Below are 19,630 nucleotides of genomic sequence, written 5' to 3' on the forward strand. Positions count from 1 at the left end.
TTAACCTGGCTTGAGACCGGGTCACCTGAGATAGCACCCTGCCCCATATGTTCTGACTCTGACCTTAAGATCTTCTTCATACGCCCTGCTCTGAGTGCCCCTGCCAAATGAGGTGAGGTGGGTGGCTACTAGGGAGAGGGCCTTTTTGATGGTTGCATCCTGTTTATGGAACAGCCTCCCCAGTGAGGTTTGCCTGGCTCTATCACTTTGTTCTTTTAAATGCCAGGTGAAGACCTTTCTGTTCACTCAGTTTTTAAAAGTGATTTTCAAGTTGTTAAATTTTGGGGGGTGTATGTGTGTGTTGTGATTTGATATGTTTTATGTTGGATATTGGATATTTTAATGTAGTGTTGTGAGCTGCCCAGAGAACAATTTGTTACGAGGTGGCTAACAAATAAAGATTATTTTTTATTATTAAAAAGGAAAGGCATGAAATTCTACAGAGCTGCAAGTACATACTGTGAAGCTAGACGCGGTCGATGCATGGACACACTCTGGCTACGCTTCCAAGCCCGGTTTTTCTGGCGGTTTCGGACACCATCCTCCTGATCCATCATCTGCTCAAGCAGGGTTTGATCATCTGCATTTAGTGGTGCCACTGAGATGTCCCGGACAGCACGGAACTCACCACAGTTGTTTAGATGCTCATTCTCCAGCCGAAAGAAATTCCACACAAACCGCCTGAAAAGAACATGATAAGTCTAAGCTACACAAATATACAAATACAACAAACATTTATATACAGCTTTTTAACAAGAGTTCCCAAAGCCATTTACATAGATATAAATAAATAAATAAAATGGCTCCCTGTCCCCAAAGGGCTCATAATCTAAAAAGAAACATATGGTGGACACCAGAAACAGCCACTTGAGGGATGCTGTGCTCGGGATGGATACAGCCAGTTGCTCTCCCCCTGCTATATAAAGAGAACCACCACTTTAACAAGGTGCCTTTTTGCTCCCATATGGTAGATTTACCATATGGAATTTACCAAAAATTCATATAGTACCAAATTTACCATATGAAAATAAATGGTAGATTTAAAAGTAATGGCCAGCATGTTTATTTATCATATTTTTTATTTATCATATTTTTATATCGCCTGATATGTATATCTCTAGCGTGTTAGGTTTGGATTTGGAAAACCCAGTATACTTCTTCACTTAACTATGTAGTTTCTACGAGATCCTGAACAAATCACTCTCTCTCAGCCAAACCTGTCTCAGAGGCTGATTGTAACAAAATAAATATCATATGTGAGCTGAGCTCCCTGGGGGGAAAAGAACTAAAATACTAAAACATGTCTTTCTGAAAAAGGCTGGATATGGTCTGCACTAGAGAAACCAAAGTTCTGAAATTAGAATGCATTATACAAGCTTCCTCAGGACATACTTAACTTCCATAATTTCTGCTAACTGCAGTACTGTGATGCTTTTTACTACGTTTCTGGATATTTTGCCATATTCTATGGTGTTGGGCAAGAAAGAAAAGAGGCACACATTGGAAGAAAGGTTGCACAGGTATGGTCAGGAACAAGGGAATTACATAAGACAGAGAACACCTGCATTTGGACTGCTGGAGATCCTGCCCAAAGACTATTTTATTTCTAACTATGGTAGACGCTACTGGCACTTTTCTTTTCTTTTCTTTGTAGCTCTTTCTACAAAACTGTAGAGCTAGAAACTTCTCCTACAAAAATCAGGGGACTGCAGGAGTGATCTGTTGAGGGAGCAGGTGTTAAAGGTGCTGATTTGGGTACTGCAGTGGGACCACAAAGGGACAGTATAACTTTTGTTTATGTGGTGTTATATGGCACAATTGACAAGTGCATGGCTAGCAAACTCCAGGAGCTATTCATTTTAACTGATGCATCTTACCGGAAAACTTCAAGTGGTGCAAAAACAGTAGCAATGATGTCCTTGGCAAAAGGTGAGAGAGAGGTGAGAGGGATCTGGATAGCCCATGCAAAGCGCAGGATTACATCCTCTACAATGGCACAATAGTAATAGGCCTGAGGAAACAGATGACACAACATGCCATTCTACATGTCACAAAGACCAAAAATACCTAACAGATCATCCCCAACTAAAAAAGAGCAAGAGTACAGAGCAAAACACAAACAAAAGAAACCACAAGAGTAAGCTATATTGCCATAAATGGAGAATCTCAGAGAATGAGCTAAGGCTCAAGCATCTGGTTGGTTGTGGAACTAATAGTGTACCAACTATTATGCTGTGGTAAAAAGGAAGTGTGTGTTTAAGGTGGAAGTTATTTTGTTTTAGCTTATCTAATTCTCCCCTTAAGAGCACACCATTTTAAGATAGCTTCAGTGTCAGAATGGATGGGATTCATCAGCGTAAACATAACAGCAGGGAATATCCTCAGAGTGCACCTAAGTTCTAACAGTCAACACCACCCCACCAAACATTTGCAATCCCCAGAAGAAAAACATGCATACACACTTTTTGTGGGTAGACAATTTCCTCTCTAAGGAAAGTGTTTTCACCAGCATTCTTGTCAAAGAGACCCCAGTCCATCTTCAAGTCCCAGATAAGGGTGTAGCAGGAACTGATGAAACAGAAGACAATCCACAGGTAGTAGAACACATCTTTATCATCGTGGCTTTGATCTACAAGGAAGAAAAACAGCGATATTCTATCAAACCTGAGCAGATTTCATTCACTGGAATGAGTTCAGGAGTGTCTTTGGGGTACATTTTTGTAGGTACATTAACAATATTTTACACGTATGGCACATACTTAAATATCTGGAACAATTACATAACACTGTTGTGTATTTTAAGTTATGGGTCCCAAGACATGTCTAAAAAAGAGAAACCATTTATTTACTTATGAATTAGTAGTGACAGAACACACATAAAAGCTTTCCTGAAGCTTCATGAAAATGTACGTTGTTAAGATGTCACCTGTACACTGCAACAGGAAATCATTCTAAATGGGGTTCCCCTTTAAAACAATTCTTCCCATTCAAGGCTAAGATAATATATTTTCCACATATATATTTGTGAGAAAATATTCATTTTAAAAGAAAACAAGTAGTTCTAAGCAGAATGAATGGAACTCACTTTTCACTTCTTTCAACCTGATGGCTCTTATCTAGGACCCCGCTCTCACAAGCTGTGAATATAGTTTGTATCTGACTGTCAACTCAAGAGTTACAGAGGGGTGTTGCCTATACCTTGAATAGCTGCCATAACAGAACAACAGGGCAGATTAGCAAAACAATACTGTTGGGGTCCCCAGGACCCCCTCTCATGAGGTGAATTTGGTCTGTATCAGAATATAAACAGTTTATTATTACATTATAAGAGGGGCGCACATACACACACACACACACACACACACACACACACACACAAATCTCATAAGCTTTCTTCCCTTTGGAAAGTAGGCTAAATGCTGTTGAAAAGGGTAAAGTAGATATTGTTTTGTATGGCTACTTTGTACAGTTGCTGCTTTTGTACCATATTTATGAGTCTTGTTTTTAATAAGATGCATGTTATTTGGATTTTTGTAAGGCATATCATAGCCTGAACTGATGTTCTGATCTGAATACTAGATAAAACTGTGATATGCCTTAACAATCACTTTTTGTTTTGTTTTTTAAGTTCAAAACAATAAAAAGCAACAAAGAAGAACAAGAAGTGAACTAGTGCAACCTAGCAGCATTATTAGGAGCATGAGCCAGAAGTTTTGGGGTCAGCCCACCTAAAAACTCACTAAGGGACTTTAGACAAGTCACCTTCTGGAATAATCCCGGTTTACTTTATAGGATGGCTGAGACGGAGTACTTAGAAAAACCATTGCATATACTGCTGGCCCAAGACACTTTGCTGCCCGAAGTACCACATGGCACCCCCATTCTTTTTTCTTTTTGACCTATTAAAATCACAACCTCAGGGCTTTCCTTCTTTCAAACCTCTCCCCCTCACTTCCTTTTCTATTAGGAAAGGCAGAGGAAAAGCAGGGTGGTGCCACCTTGCCCCCCTCCCTCTGCAGTCCATTCCTGGAAGTGGTGCTGGCTGGGCTGCTGTGCCACCTCTGAAAACTGAGCCTCCACACCCTGCTTCATGGGTGGGCTCGCTCTGGTTGCATAAACACTATTTTTAATTGTTAAATCACTGACAAGGTTGTCATTCTAATTTTGTCCAGTAGGTGGAAGCTGATGCTTTGTAAATGGAAAAATGAAATAGCAATGATCAATTCAGATAATTCTTTAAGTGACAGAATTGGATTGTCCACTTGACAGATTTTGTAGCATACAAGGTGGATTAGCAAGGGCAGTCAAGGGTGGCTGGGCGGGGGCGGGGGGAGCCCTCCGCCAAAAAGTTTGCCATCCACCATTTCTGTTTCAGAAATCTAGTATGTGGTACACAGCTCACCTACACACATACAAATGCATTTTGCCCATTGTGTTTCATTTATTTTTCTGATGCCAACACTGAGGGCAGTGTCCAGAAGCTGCAATTTGGAGTCAGGCGGAATCCCACCATGGAGTGTCACAAGGCATCTTAAGAAAGAAACTTATTGTGCACACGTTTTTGTGGACAAGCCCACTTCAGCTGGTATTGGATGCTCTTCTGGACTCAGAAAAACATCAGTAATATAAAGGGGGGGGGGAGGACAGGAAAATGTGCTTACAACCCTCCCCCCAAAAGCTAGGGCTGGCCTCCAATTTTGTCTTGCATCAAAACCCTCACTTTTATCTATTAAACAATTTTGAACCACTTCAAAATTCTAAAATGCAGAGTGCATGAAACTCCCCTGCCTCATGTTCAACACTACAGAAGAGGTGTACAGAAGTGTTTTTGTTGTGTACACACTACAGAAGTGTTTTTGTTCCAGCTGAAAAAGGAAAAAAACCCTCCAATGTTGGTTTTATGTGATTAAACACACACACCATCTGCCAGTGTAACATTAATCGATCTTACACCACCATTACTTATAATATGGCCTTATTACTCATCTGAAAACCTTGATTTCTTCCCAATATTGAAAAAAGGTATTCATTGCTGAATACATCTTATTCTCAAATCTAATCTTGCCCTCTTTGTAGTGCAAGATGCATGTTAATTTTAAGCATCTAATAATTGATCAGATTTTCCCCTCCATATGCCTTAATGATGGAATCTCTGAGCTTTTCCAATTTTGTACTAAAATTAAATGAAAGACAATTCTATCATCTACTTCTAACCTATCTTTCCCAAGTAGTCCCAAATAATCACCATGGGATCTAATGGAATTAACACACACCTGTGTACTTTTTGATACAACTGGGGGTCCAGAAACTGTTAATGTGGGAGTCTATTCACCAGATATGTAGTGGCTGTCTCATGGTCACATCACCAGCAATGTGATGGCGCAGTTGGGTAGATTTGGTTTTATTCTCTACAGAGTAGGGTGCCATTAGGCAAAAAGCACAAAGTAACTTTCTGCGAGACTAACACATGGTGAGACAGTCATCTCTTCACCCCATATTACCCCCGTGCTCTGGTTTGCAACTTCTTTATTTAGAATTCTACTTCAGAACAATGAGATGTTTTTCTCTTCTCAGGCTATTAAAATCTGATCTTTTTAATCCTTTGCTTTTCTCTGTTTAATATTTGTTGCAGCTTTGTCTGTATTAACCCTCTCCCTAACCCACCCCCAGTTTTTTCTGTCTCATTGTAGTTCCAGTTTTATTTGTTTTCCTTACTATATCCTCATAGGATAGAATCTCTCCATCTTCCACAATCTGTTTCAGTCCCTCAATTGACAACCGTTTGCAACTAGTTCCAACCATTTCCCCTAAAGACTTTGTATAGACCAAGTTCCAGTTTGTGACTAGTTACTTAAAAAACCAAACCCCTCTTATACTTCTATTACAGACTTCACAATAATATTTTCAAACCTTACTGCTTTCTGATCATCCTATCATGTCCAAGGTAAGTATTTTTAGAGTATATTAATACGAGACTACTCATATTTCATCATACTATATCCTTTTTTGCCTACTCAATTCCATTAAAGCCTTTATGTGTGTTGCACGGAAGACTTGGAACAGGAAACCCTCTTTCTTCTTCCCATTTTAATCAGACCCTTCACAGATTTTTTAAAAAATTAAATAAGCGCAGCTTGCAAGGAAGCCTAGCATCTGAGCTGAGATAAGTGAGGCAGAGTGTGAATGGATGAACAAATGCAGTCAGATCTGAAGGAAGCTTGTGGGTATATTAGCTCTAGAGTATGAAATGCTGTTTAAATTTAAATTCTACAGAACTCTTTATTAGGCAGTCTGAAAAGCTAGTTATTTCATGTTTAAAGATTCTACACAGCAAAACTACAAGCAGGAAGAATTATCTATATATTTAATTGTCTAAGGCATATCCGTGGCTAATCCCAAGCCTGTCAGCAGCCTGAGAGGGGAATGAGCAGCCATGGCAGTTTCGGCAGTGAGGAAGGGCCCGGTCAACTACTGCTGCTGCTCCTGTGGGGAGGAGCAGGAGTGAGCTCAGGTGAGAGTGGGGAGATCTCTGAGGATAGGGGGCTGCAGCTTGGTCAAGAGGCACTAGCAATGCTGCAGCCACAACCAAGAAGGATGAGGGGGATGGAAACAATGGGATAGAAAAGGAGGAGAGCAGCTCAGGTGAGGGTGGAGAGAACTCTGAAGTGAGGGGGGCTGTGGCAAGGAGTGAGGGGAGCAATCAAGTACTAGCGTGCAGCTGCTCTGCATGGGTTAAGCTAGTTCTTATTAATTTGGCTTGGGGTTCTTGCATAATATTTAATCAGCATCTGAGAAACACTCTTTCCCTTGTGGAACAGTCTACAGATTATCTGGGAAACACTCTTTCCCTTGTGGAACAGCCTACAAGTTATCACCCAAAATGATTTTCCTGATGGCAAACTAAAGATGATACCTTCTAGCAACCTCTCATCAATGTGTCCTTCAAAAGGCATATTAATCTAGTTAAAACATGCACCGAAACCCAATAAAGAACAATACTAGTTGCGAGCACTAATAATGCACACCTTGCCTACAACCCATGCTATCATCATTTTATGCCTGCCAAGCTAGCATTTTGCTACACTTGACACTGATTTTGAAACTACCAAGTTCATACAAACCATTATTTCAGTTTACAAAAACACACCTTAAGTTTTTCACATTATTCAACTCCTAAACTGTTGACAGTAACAAGACAGTTAAAATGCATAAGGAATAGAAGTGTGAGCTCCTCTTTCAAGGTGACTAGCACCCTATTTCCTGTGCTTGCTTCTGTGTTACTGCCACAGAAATACTTAACAGAAGTATCTGGACTGCAGGAAATAGTCTGGGATATCTACCATATGACTGCAGTGAGTGTGATAATACTTGCAACAGGGTGTGTGCACACATTATGTATTCTTGTTAAAACAAGTTTTAACATTAAGAAATAAGAGGTTCTGAACAACCTCTACAAAAGTTTATTCTACCTGCTTGTGCTCGAATGAATGCAGCCTTAGTGATGAAAGAAAGACCATAGCAACAATGACACATTTACTCTGGTTTTTACCTCCACATTTCCACATTGTGTTACTGGCAACTGACCAAAAAAAAAAAAAAAAAATCTCATTTCTAGAAGATTCTTTATAGTTTTAGATAATGAAAAAAAACAGTGTTATAGCAGTATCTGGAGCGTTAGTCATGTTTGTTGCAGGAAAAACAAAGACTCTTGTGGAACCTAAAAGACTAACTTACATTTATTGTATTATAACCTTCCATGGACTAAAGCCCAACCCACTTCACCAAATATAGAAAGTATTATCCTCATCTAGTGTATAACTGTGTGTGTGCATGCTACTTTGTTTTCATTGCAGGGCAGTATGAAGTGCATCTACATTTTTTGGCTGGGTCCACACAGGACCTTCCCACATTTCTGGTATTGGATTCTACTGGGAATGCAGAAGATTACCATGGAAATAGTTGCCATAGCATGACATTAAAAAGACAAAAAAACAACCCAAGCCAGTCAACCTAAGCCTTGGGCAGTACAGACAGCTGGCCCTACTGTTATATGTGTGAGGTGACAATAGCAGGATATCAGCATGGAATATGTTTTCTGATCACTAAGAACCTGTACAGACCATTTGGGTATTTGGCAGGCCAAGCAGTACCAGGAGAATGTTACTATGGGCAGACACAATCAGGCAAGTAGTCAGAAGAGACTCCAGGTACTGAACTACAGAAAGGTTCTTTGAATCCTCTTCCAAAAACTGGTCTTCTTACGTACTACATACACCAACTAGTCTCAAGTTCATAGTATTTCCCCCAACCTCCCAGGGCCACAAAACTATCTGTTCTATGCTCATGTATTCTATTGCTGAGATCTTCAGCATCTACAGGTTGAAGATCTACAGGCCTTAGTGCTGTGGAAGACTCAAATACAGGTTTTGTGAACAAAGGTAAAGGTAAAGTGTGTCATCAAGTCGATTTCGACTCCTGGCGGCCACAGAGCCCTGTGGTTGTCTTTGGTAGAATACAGGAAGGGTTTACCATTGTCTCCTCCTGCACAGCATAAGATGATGCTTTTCAGCATCTTCCTAAATCGCTGCTGCCCAATATAGGAAACATACCAGTGGGGATTTGAATCAGCAACCTTCTGCTAGGGATGTGCACGGAACAGCTCCGGAAGCCCTTTATGGGCCTCCAAACAGGTTCTAAGAACTGGTGGTTCTGCCGGTCCAGCACCAGTGAGGGTGGCTCTTTAAGCGTGGGGAAGGGTGCACTTATCCCTCCAGCTGCTTTCCCCCCCGTCGGCGCTCCATTAATCTGCCAAAATCTATGGGGCGGCAGCGAATCTCCCTGCCACCCCTTCCCCTGTTGTTGGCAGGAAATAAGGAAGTACTCTGTGTGTGTGCACCCGCTGTGTACGTTGCACATCATGCATGTACGTCACGTGTGGCATGCGCAGCAGGTGGACGTGCACACAGTACTTCCTTGTTTCCGGCCAACAACGGGGGAAGGGGTGGCAGGGAGATTCGCTGCTGCCCCATAGATTTTGGCACATTAACGGAGCGCCAGCGGGGGGAAAGTGGCGGGAGGGGTAAATTCACCCTCCCCTGCCCTTAAAGAGCCACCCCCAATGGTACCGGGCCACAGCACAGAAAGGGAAGGGACAGCACAGATAATTTTATCATTTTTTCGTGTGGCAATAGCAACCAAGCTACAAGCTGTTAATTTGTGGAAGCCGGTCATTCTTCCTCTGTACCATAGAATTATGGTCTATGCCATAGACCACAATTCTCTGCTACAGCAGTTGTATCTGTTTGTTGAATCACTGAGGTGGGTGAACAACATTTCAATGTCAAGATTTCATTACAAACAGGTAACCAGAAAGCTTCCCAAACAAACACATATAACAGAAAGGTACTGCTCTTTTCTTACCCCTTGAATTGTTTGCCCACAATGCTATCACCTCCTACTCCCCTATTTCACACCTTTGTTCTCTATTGTGTTTCCCTGATTAGTATTCAGGTGATGCAGGAGAAAGATGTTGCTCTAGGCAAGCAATTACATCCCAATCTCCACTGGCGAGACCTAGCAGTCCTCTTCAGTGCTGTTTGGAAAGCTGGAAAATCAGGGCATTGGTATTCCATTCAGAGCCCCCAAGCACTATATGCCTGCTTCATTTGCAAAACCACCACATGCTGTGTATGCTTATGATGATAATGTCTCTATAGTTGAAATAAGTAGTTTTTGCCCATGTACTTTAATGTAATAAAGCATTAGAAAGAGTCAGGAACTGTGTAAAATAGATTTAGGAAAAGCTGTTGTGCTTAACACCTGCTACCTGTTATCAGTTTAGATTAGAACAATGTGGAATTTCTTTGCCTTTATTTCAAGAAAGATGTCAGAGAAGCTAGGAACTGTTTAGCACAGAAAGAAGACTGGGCTCATATATGGCACAGATTCTAAAATAATCTCAGTTTCTTTTTTAACAAGTATTTACACAGATATTTTTTGTATCAAGTGGTATTGGGCAATTCTGTGACTAGAGCAGTAAGAGTTGCTTCACACATTTCTTCCCACAAAATCTGATCTCTATGTAGGAAAAAATACATTCTCCAACATTTCTGAGTTATTGTGCGAAAACTTCTTTTGCCACTAGCACATACAGCAGGCTCAAATCCAAAAATACTCATGGACATGGTACACTTCAAGAAGTGCCTGTGCACAGGTCTTTAGCATTTCCAATATAGTTTTTCTATGCAGGAAAATAGAGAATACTCTAGCACTGGCTAATGAAGGATATAATCAATCAATCAGTCAATTTATTATTGCGGCCGTAGGCCATACTAAAGAAGGATATAGTATGTCAGGTGTTGGACCTGTGTGTACTTCATGGCTTCTTAATGACCTCTGGTCATGGCCTCTCCGCAATTTTTTCCCATTTCCTCACTTATTTATACTTCTTTCTGCTATTATACTAAACCGGCCCGGCGGGGGGGCGGCGGCATCAATTTGACCAATATTATTCCAACCATAAAATACTGTAATGAAGCACATTTATCCAAAATCGGAATATTTCCTTGGTTTGTTTTTAATGTAGACTGAGCCAAGCTCTGCAAAATATGAGAACATAACCTACCAATGGAGCTAAATGGCAAATACAGAGAAAATGAAAAGGGGGAAATATAGAACTTGGTTATAATAAAGGTTAGATTCTCTAGCATTAAACTGTTTTGGAAGAACTCAAGTCTTCAAACAAATAAATTATGACAGCTGACAAATCTGAGTGTAGCTTAACCTCCCAAGTACAGATTTCAAAGATGTTACTTTAAATGTATGTTGCACAGGTTTAAGGTGCTCCTATTCCACAGTGATTCTTGAAGAAAGGATGGGTGAGAAAGTATTCGCTGCAGTGGAAGATAAACCATTTTTCATTGAAGGTTTGAGCAACATATTTCATGTCAGTTGTCTTCTATAATTTCTATGAAAACAGCAAGCATGCAATCAACAGGCATCTAGAAACCAAGCTACCAAAAGGACACTAAACCTGGAACTGGTAATTTTCTCTCAAATAAAAAAGCAAAGTACGGTTGACAACCAGGCTATCCTTTAAAAAGAGCAAGAAAAGCTAGAAAACGGAACACCTTCACATCCCTCTTTCTCTACTGAGAGAATATCTATAAAGCAGAAAATTATTGCTTAAAATGCACTCCGTATGAATGTGGGGAAACACCCACTATAAAAAACAGAAACATTCCAACGGCAAACACTGTTAACACTGAATTTGCTGCCAGCAAATGTTCTTTGTTTACCCTCTTGAATTATCATAGAGAAGGCAAACAATATATTCTGTTCAATGCAACCTGAGGGAAAAAAATCAATGCTGTGTGTTATTTAAGAACTGGCATAGGAGCACAATGACCAAGATAAGCACTCTGGGAGGGGCAACTCCTGCAGGTAGTTGCGGTTTCTACCTATTGTCAAAAGCAAGATAACATGGTCAAGAAACCTGAAGGTTATCAAAAAGCTGCCTTAAAAACTTATAAGTATTATAGTAAGATATAGACTATCTGCTCGCAATCTTAATATTACTGTAAACTACCAAGTCAGAAGCCTTGCATTTATCCAGGGATTCCAAGCTACATCCAATTCAGTTTTAATCTCAAGGAGCTTGGAGCCCAACAAAAGGGGAAAGTAAACAAAATAGGTGAGTCTTCAACATGCAATGGAAACTAAACAAGAAATTAAATTTACACTGCAGTAAAGAAGGTGCAACAGCTAAGCAACGGCAACAGGGTGCAGCAAAGGACAGAAGGTTTCAACTCCATACTGAACAGAAATTCCAGACTGTAATGAAATGTGCTATTTTTCACAAAAAACCCAAAGGGCACTTTATCTGACCCATTTTGGTGTTTTTAATCTGGGAACTGAACCCCCACGTTCCCATAGATTCAATTACTCATTGTCTGCCATTTTGTTACCCACAGTAATCTGTGGGAATGGAACCCTCGCGGTTAATGGGGTCCACCTGTACTGCAATTATTGTCTTGAGAAAGCTCTACTAAATGTACTTTTCTTCTATACACTTGCCAATCTTGGAAGTCTTAGACTCTAAGGACATGAGATTTTACATCTTCTGTAAAGACACAAGGCCTTACCCACTTCAACAGCACCAACAAAACAATTTTTGGTCAAAACAGACCATTAGCAGTTTAGAGCAAGTTAGTTTACATAATTTCTACAAATAGCATTTTAAACCTTTGCAACCCTTCCTACACATACATTCAATTACCAAACCATTGCAAAAGAAAGGATTTGTGCATGCACATCCAGCAATTCTAGCTCTTTGAAAATGATTTACTACATCCACTAAGTGGCTTTACTTTCTCAGCATGTTCAATATGGATTAGACCTTTTCCCTCTTGAGTTCCTAAGAAGTGAAAGCTCAGCACATTGCCCCCACCCATTCACACCTTGTTCGGTGTTCACTGGTCTCCATTAGCAGGCAGTCTCTATTAAGCAACAGAAGCAACATTTATCAGACTTTGCTGCAAGTTACAGCTATTAACATTCATCTACCTTAAGGGCTGAGTTTTAAGACTACTGCAAATCACGACATTGAAAGGAGACAGAAATTACTGCCTTTACTCCATCAGGCAGCTGTCCTAATTAAATATCCTGTATAAGCTAATTAACAAGCAAGTCTACGATACTAAATATAATATTCCAGTGTGTGCCAATGTATGTTTTTGAAAAGGTGGATTCAGACAATCATGTTATGCGATGGATTATCGCAACAAATGGACAGCTTGTTTCTCAGTCTTTGTGGGTTTCCTATAGGTAGTACTTTCAAATGGAGGAACAAGTTAAATCACCATGTCAATGAGCTGTCAATCTGGTTGTTATCCAAACAAATTGTATGTTGTGCTTGTACGCAGCAGTTGTCTGCAACCTTTTAATAACTATTTCAGTATAGACACCCTCCTCAGTTTATGAAGCACTATCAATAATTGTGCTTCATAATTAAGTAGACTAAATATTCTATTGTAATAAGCATCCAGACTACATTGCTTAATAGACTATTCAAAAGGACCTCATCAGAGGCTAAAGTTCCCCTGCTAACTTGGCTAAGAGGAACCTTTTAATGTGGTGATTCTCTTTATTTAGCAGGGGGAGAGTAACAGGCCCTATCCAAGCCAGCACAGTACCTCTTGATGGTGTCTATCTTATGTTTCTTTTAGATTGTGAGCCCTTTGGGGACAGGGATCCTTCTTATTTATTTATTATTTCTCTGTGTAAACTGCCCTGAGCCATTTTTGGAAGGGCAGTATAGAAACTGAATTAATAATAATAATAATAAAGTGAGCTGAAAGACGGGAAAACCTCTGGACAATATGGCTCTTGCTTCTGTTTCATCTATTACACAAAGGTGGGTGCATGTTCATATTGCCTGCAAGCCCATTAACTATTTTGGGTTGCTTTAGCATTGGTGTGGGCCAGCACATCAATTCCTCAGGGAGGTAAGACAACTTCTATGCAAACACAGCTTTGTGCATCCTACATGCCACCCCCATAGGATTGTACCTGCCCCTACCAGTACACCAACCTCTTCCCTAGATCTGCCAGATGTTCATACATTGGAAGCAGAGTTCACATAGGTGCCTGGAGTAACAACTACATTGATTGGGCCTACACACATCAGGCTCTATGTATGTAGGATCTTATTCTAATTTGACACCCAGGTATAATCATGATCATGATCATCATGATCATCTTTGTTATCTGCCCCATAACAAACTGTATAAGGATGTCAGACACTATCCCAATGTAACACTGTGCACAGACAGCCACTTCTGCACAGGACTAAAGGGTTGTGTATAAGTATTTGTTTGTTATTTCTCTTTGTAAACCGCCCTGAGCCATTTTTGGAAGGGCGGTATAGAAATTGAATTATTATTATTATGTTGTAATTCTGAATCAGCACAGTCAGAAATCATCCCTGATAGAAGCAATTTAATTTACTAATCATGTACATTCTTTTGATAAGTAAAACATCAGCAGTACACACACTGTGGCAGTATTAGTTACATTAATTTCTTTCTTTGTACAAAGTCTTTATTTTTAAAATCCTTCTCATTTGTTCAAGGGAAGCTACACCTTGGAATTAGAGCAGCAAATAAGAGCTTTCCAAGGCCATTCTGGCTCTGTCCACTTTACAACTGATAAGAAGCTATTTCACCTTCCTATCTTTTCCCTTATCTCCCTTTTTAAAAAACAGATTGCCCCTCATTTGATAGTGAATCAAATGAAAAAGGAAACATTCAAACAAGAAACAGGCAGACTGTATTAACATTTATCCTATTCTAGTCTACAAAATGACAGCAACTTCCATCAGTCTGTGTGTTATTCCAATAATTCTGGCATGTCAGAGGGCTTATAATTCTCTATCAACCGAGAGAGACTAGAGCTCTATTCAGACATTATGTTGTATGTACCTGCATTCAGATGTTTCATTTTCACATACATGTTTTTTGTGAATTCATTTATGTGAATTCATTTAAAAAGTGAACCTAGGTAACAGTTTCACAAATGAATGTGCAGATGTGATGTGTATCTGCATTCAACAAAATTTGTAACTGTACCCGAGTACAGATATGTACCTGTGTACACTGTACAGATTGTATGAGTGTTGAACATAGTGTGCAATTAGGGCTTATGGTGCCTTTTTGTTATACTACTGGAGTGAGCCAGGAACATGGATGACCTAACTAATGTGGACTACAGAATTTCATGAAACATATTCCCTAAGAGAAACAGTTGATGCAAACAATAACTTTTCCTATTTCTGCCTCCACCCCCATATGCTCATGAATAAGAACTAGACCTTGGCTCCTAGTTCCTTTTCTCCTATCCCCTCTCACATTTCTAGTGGGCATAAATGAAACATTATCCCCTGAAACAGAGCACCAATTTTTTCCAACCGAGTTGCTTTCAGTCTAGCTATCTAATTAATTAATGTCAAAAGATCAAGACTTTTCCCCCCAAGCCAGTCTCTTTAGAGACTTTATTCACTAAGAGATCACACTCTGAAGAACCTTTTGCCTACCCAGCTGAAGTCTGGTCCATTCCTCCAACTCCCATCTGTACAGTTTTGTTGATTGTTCCATATCACTATCAACTATGTTGGCAATATGAAAGGGAAACCAGGCACCTGCTTAGTCTTAGTCCTACTAGGATATCCTACCAACTTGGGTTGGGACGGACACACACACACACACACACACACACACACACACACACACTGTTTTGGAACAACTCGGTCAGTGTTCTATGGGGTGTGGATCTAGATTTATATCATTTTACTTTATTATTTATTTATTTGATTTCTATGCCGCCCTTCCAAAAATGGATCAAGACTGTTTACATTAAATTAAAAATAAAGCCAATTAACTGTTAAAATTGAAAACTGTAAAAACATAAAACAATTATTAAAACATTTTTAAAAGTTTTTAAAACCATGGAAAACTAGGCCAAACCTTGACAGTTTAAAAACAGTTTATAAACCCTGGAAGGCCAGGCCAAACAGATAGGTTTTAAGAACTCTCCTGAAGGCCAATAATGAACCCAGACTACAGATTTCTGTCAGGAGTGCAGGAAAGGTCCAGGAGCAGCTACAGAGAAGGCCCACCTCTGAGTTGCCACTAGACGTGCTGGTGGTAACTGAAGACGGACCTCCTCAGATAACCTTAACATGAGGTGAGAATCGTGTAGAAGGCGCTCTCTAAGGTAACTTGGACCTAAGCCATTCATGGCTTTAAAGGTAATAACCATTTTGCCAAATATATTGCACTGAATATTAAAGGACAGTGTGACTTATTGACTTGACTGGCATTCTGATATACCATCAGAAAAAACTGAAATTCCTATCAAGCGTACAAGGTCCTATTTGTAATTAATGTTTACTTTAGTGGATGATACTGGTTGTTAAAGAGACTATTCTAGCTCTTCCTGCAGCTGTTTAAACTAATCAAAGAGATGAGGACTCTCATCACACTCTTGAGTTTATATATTAAAATGACTTGGTCAGCACACACAACATTGGCTTGGCTTCTTGATCAAAGGACATGCTGCTTAATTGCCAATAATTGGCCTTGAGTAGATAGTTTCTTGTGAGTTCACATATGCAATTGTTAATATACAACCTAAAAGCTAACAATGCGCATATATATATATATATATATATATATATATGAATATGATAGTGCAAAAATATCTAACATATACGTACCATGTTTCCTTCTGGTGATGAATTATTTTAGTTAAAGTCAACAATGCTTTATATGACCCACCAAAGTAAGAGTGTATCTTTTCAGAAGGAATCAAATGAAAACCAGGCTGAGTACTTGAAACCATGAGAAGCCACATTCCAACACAGCACTGTCCAAAAATCAGATCATTTCTGACTGGCTGTTACTGTTTATTCAAGGTATTTCACCTAATTGTGTTTTATTTGACACAAAGCTCAGAAAGAAGTTTGGGATACTTTAGTAACTGCACTGGCAATTTATATTCCATTAAAGAATTCAATAGTGAGCTTGATGGGCTTCACTGCTGCCCTGTGTGAACTGACCTAGAAATACCCAATACTCCCCTGCAGCTGTACATATGAGGGCAAGATTGGGAATAGTTGACAAGTTGTGTTTCATGCTTCTGAGAAACCTCAGGTTTTTTCAAAACAGTTTGAAAACCACTGCATTAGAGGTTGATGCCAACTTCCATTGTGGTCTTCTGTTCTTCCAGTTACATTTTTCTTTTAGTAAAGCAGCAATAGGTAGTGTTATCTAGCACTATTTAAGAGATGAAAAGAATAATTCACATATATAAGTTGTTACAGCTGTCTTGATCAATCTGTTTCGCTAACAGATCCCTCCCGCCCCCCCCTCCACACTCTTAATTAACGTCTGTTGCTGGAACTCATTCAGTAAGAGGAATGGATGTTAATTAAATAGTCTGACATAGATCTGTGACACTTTACCATATTTTCAAGTTGTTGACAGCTTACCTTTCAGTATTCTTATTTGGATCATTAAGGAAAGGGCATGGAAGTCAAGGCCATTGCCTTGACTTTCAAGACTCGCACTTTCAAGGGCTGAATGATTAACTTTGGAAGAAATATTTAGCAAAGGTAAATCACTGGACATTATCCACGTAACTACAACTGATCCAATATTAAGAAATTCTCATCATCATCAAGGCAGAAAAAAGTCTAATTTACATGAAAATATTATTCAAGGCAGGAGATGCTGATCTGTGTTTTAGAAGAGTTTGGAATTATTTGGCAAGGACTGCAAGAAAGATACAGAGATTATTGATAAATTACAGCATAGTCCTGAAGAAGTAGACAGAGCTGCGTAGTACCCCAAATCACTGAAAGTCCTCACAACCAGTTAGCTCTGGGTGTTCAGAAAGTGACCCCGATATAAAGTGTAGAATAATATTATTAATAATAATCAATTAATATTACTAATAATTGGTCTTATATATATAGCCTGTTTTAATTGTGTATTTTAGAAGACAACCAGCACAAATGGGAGAAAATAACTACATGCCAGTGAAACCAGAGAGAAATAAGACAACAGTATAAACTGGTTCTCATCTTAAAACATTGCCTGTATATGACAACTCAGTAACAGGAGTTGTTGAGTAATCAACTGGTGCTTGGAGTAGCAGACAGAATGACTAAGGTATTACAGAAGTATTCCAAGTCTATTCTGGTATATTAGTGGGAGAATAAGGTCCAAACTCCATGTGACATTTAAAGCATTATTAGCCCCAATAAGCTTAGCGATTCTGTAGTCGAGAGCAGCCATATTGGGGCTCCTTGCAGATCAGGACTGTGGAAGGAATAGACTTAAAAATCGTGCTCCCTGCCATGGTCCCAATTGATGCCCCACCCCAGAAAGACAGACTTTGCCTATCAGGACTAATAACACATTAAATGTCATTTGTCGACAAATGTACATCTGTCTAGGTGGGAACTGAAAGAGACTATTTGCGCAGTTTTAATGTGGTCAATCACCACAGACTGAGAAACACATTTCTGGCAGACCCTTCTGTATTTGAGTGCAGGACTGAAGCTGCTTTGGAACCAGCTCTGCCTGCCTGTGTTCCTCATTGCCTCCCATTTTGTTCAACCTGTACCTTTCCCAAATAGGATATTACAAAAACACCATGACCAGTGTTCCCTCTAAGGCGCACACACATGCCTGTGCTCACAAGTTTTTGATGTCTGCTCAGTTAACTTTAGATGCTGCTCAGGTTGAATCAGGAAAGCTCTTTTCTGAATGCATTTGTGCACACACTGCCTTGATGCTCCCACCCAGAACAAAACTCATTCCACACATAGATGAAAAAAAATTAGAGCGAACACTGACGACGACCACCACCAATCACCAACTGAGAGCTTTGGCACAAGTTCTTTACCATGTCCTACCACTATCTGAAGTCTAGGTGTGTGGTACAGGGCCTGTTTGGCTGTAGCACCCAGATGCTAGTACTCCCTCCCTCAGGAGGCTGGTCTGACTCTGTCTCTGCTGGCATGTTTAAGGTGGTGAAAACTGTTTCTTTTCAAAGGCTTTCAAGTGTTTGTCCACTTGCTCTGTCCAGTTTGCAGTCTGCTGTTCGGCAGTGTGGTAGATGATGCTTTTTCTGCTGCTTAAGCATTTAACTGTGTTTTTGGCTGGATCGTAATTTTTTCTTGTTCTGCGATTGTTGTACACTGCTCTGGAGGCCCTTTTGGTCAAAAAGGCTCCCCATAACTTCCTCCTGCTCAGAATAGCAGGGAAAGCAAAAAACGATAATAGCAAGATTTAGGACCCAAATTTGCTAAATGTAATGAGGCTTTGCAAAACCATTAAAACTGCAATTTAGATTCACTGAAATGCTTTAACTATAGGACAGAAAGAGAGGATGTGTGCTAGAAATCTGGTTCTAAGTGATTTTTGCAGGACAATTGGTTAACCTAGGTTTGCAACATATAAACGTAAAGAAACTGAATCATCGAAGCTGGCACAATTACTTTTCCCCTCTGCTTATATAGGTACAGGATGCTAACACCCCAGTCCAACCTAAACAAATTATATCTAGTTCTATTAATTTCAATTAAAATTACATACATAAATGTGCTTTTGATCACAACCATAGATAATGCATCCAACACTAAGTGTTTGATGTGGCTGTTCAAAACTCTATCCCACAGGAGTTGGCATGTAGCTAATCTACATAAATATGTGCATGAGAGTCAGGCTCTGGAAAAGAGCCAAAAAATTCCCTTGACTACAAAAATCAATGAAGGAAAAAACAATCCCATCAAACACAGCTGTAACATGTTCAGCAGTTCTTACACAAAGGGATGAGGGCAGCCAACAGCAACCTGACCTTCTAAGAAGGATTATTGTTTCTAGGCTGGTGGCTTAGAGCCCCCATCTCTCCCTGAAGTCAGTGACTGCCCTATAAGAACATAACGGGGCAGCAGCAGGGGAAAGCTTTTGAAAAAATAATGAACATACTTCTGTTACCATGGCAACCATTACAGGTCTGCTCTTTTGCACAATTCAGGCAGTAAGCAATAAGGCCCCTTCCCCCT

At 39.8% G+C, this 19,630-nt stretch overlaps 1 protein-coding gene across 2 annotated transcripts in view; it reads right to left on the minus strand.

Moving 5' to 3' along the window:
• The window catches only part of XPR1 (xenotropic and polytropic retrovirus receptor 1), a 169,784-nt gene that overhangs the window by 8,259 nt on the left and 141,895 nt on the right, over nucleotides 1-19,630 (minus strand). For both annotated transcript variants that reach the window (XM_053245279.1, XM_053245278.1), the window contains 3 exons: nucleotides 2,463-2,629; nucleotides 1,878-2,011; nucleotides 460-681 (listed from right to left, as the gene is read on the minus strand). In XM_053245279.1, coding sequence (XP_053101254.1) covers nucleotides 460-681; nucleotides 1,878-2,011; nucleotides 2,463-2,629 — 523 coding nt within the window. The remainder of the gene's footprint in view (nucleotides 1-459; nucleotides 682-1,877; nucleotides 2,012-2,462; nucleotides 2,630-19,630) is intronic.

The sequence above is a fragment of the Hemicordylus capensis genome, chromosome 4, assembly GCF_027244095.1.
Source record: "Hemicordylus capensis ecotype Gifberg chromosome 4, rHemCap1.1.pri, whole genome shotgun sequence".
Classification (NCBI taxonomy): Eukaryota; Metazoa; Chordata; class Lepidosauria; order Squamata; family Cordylidae; genus Hemicordylus; species Hemicordylus capensis.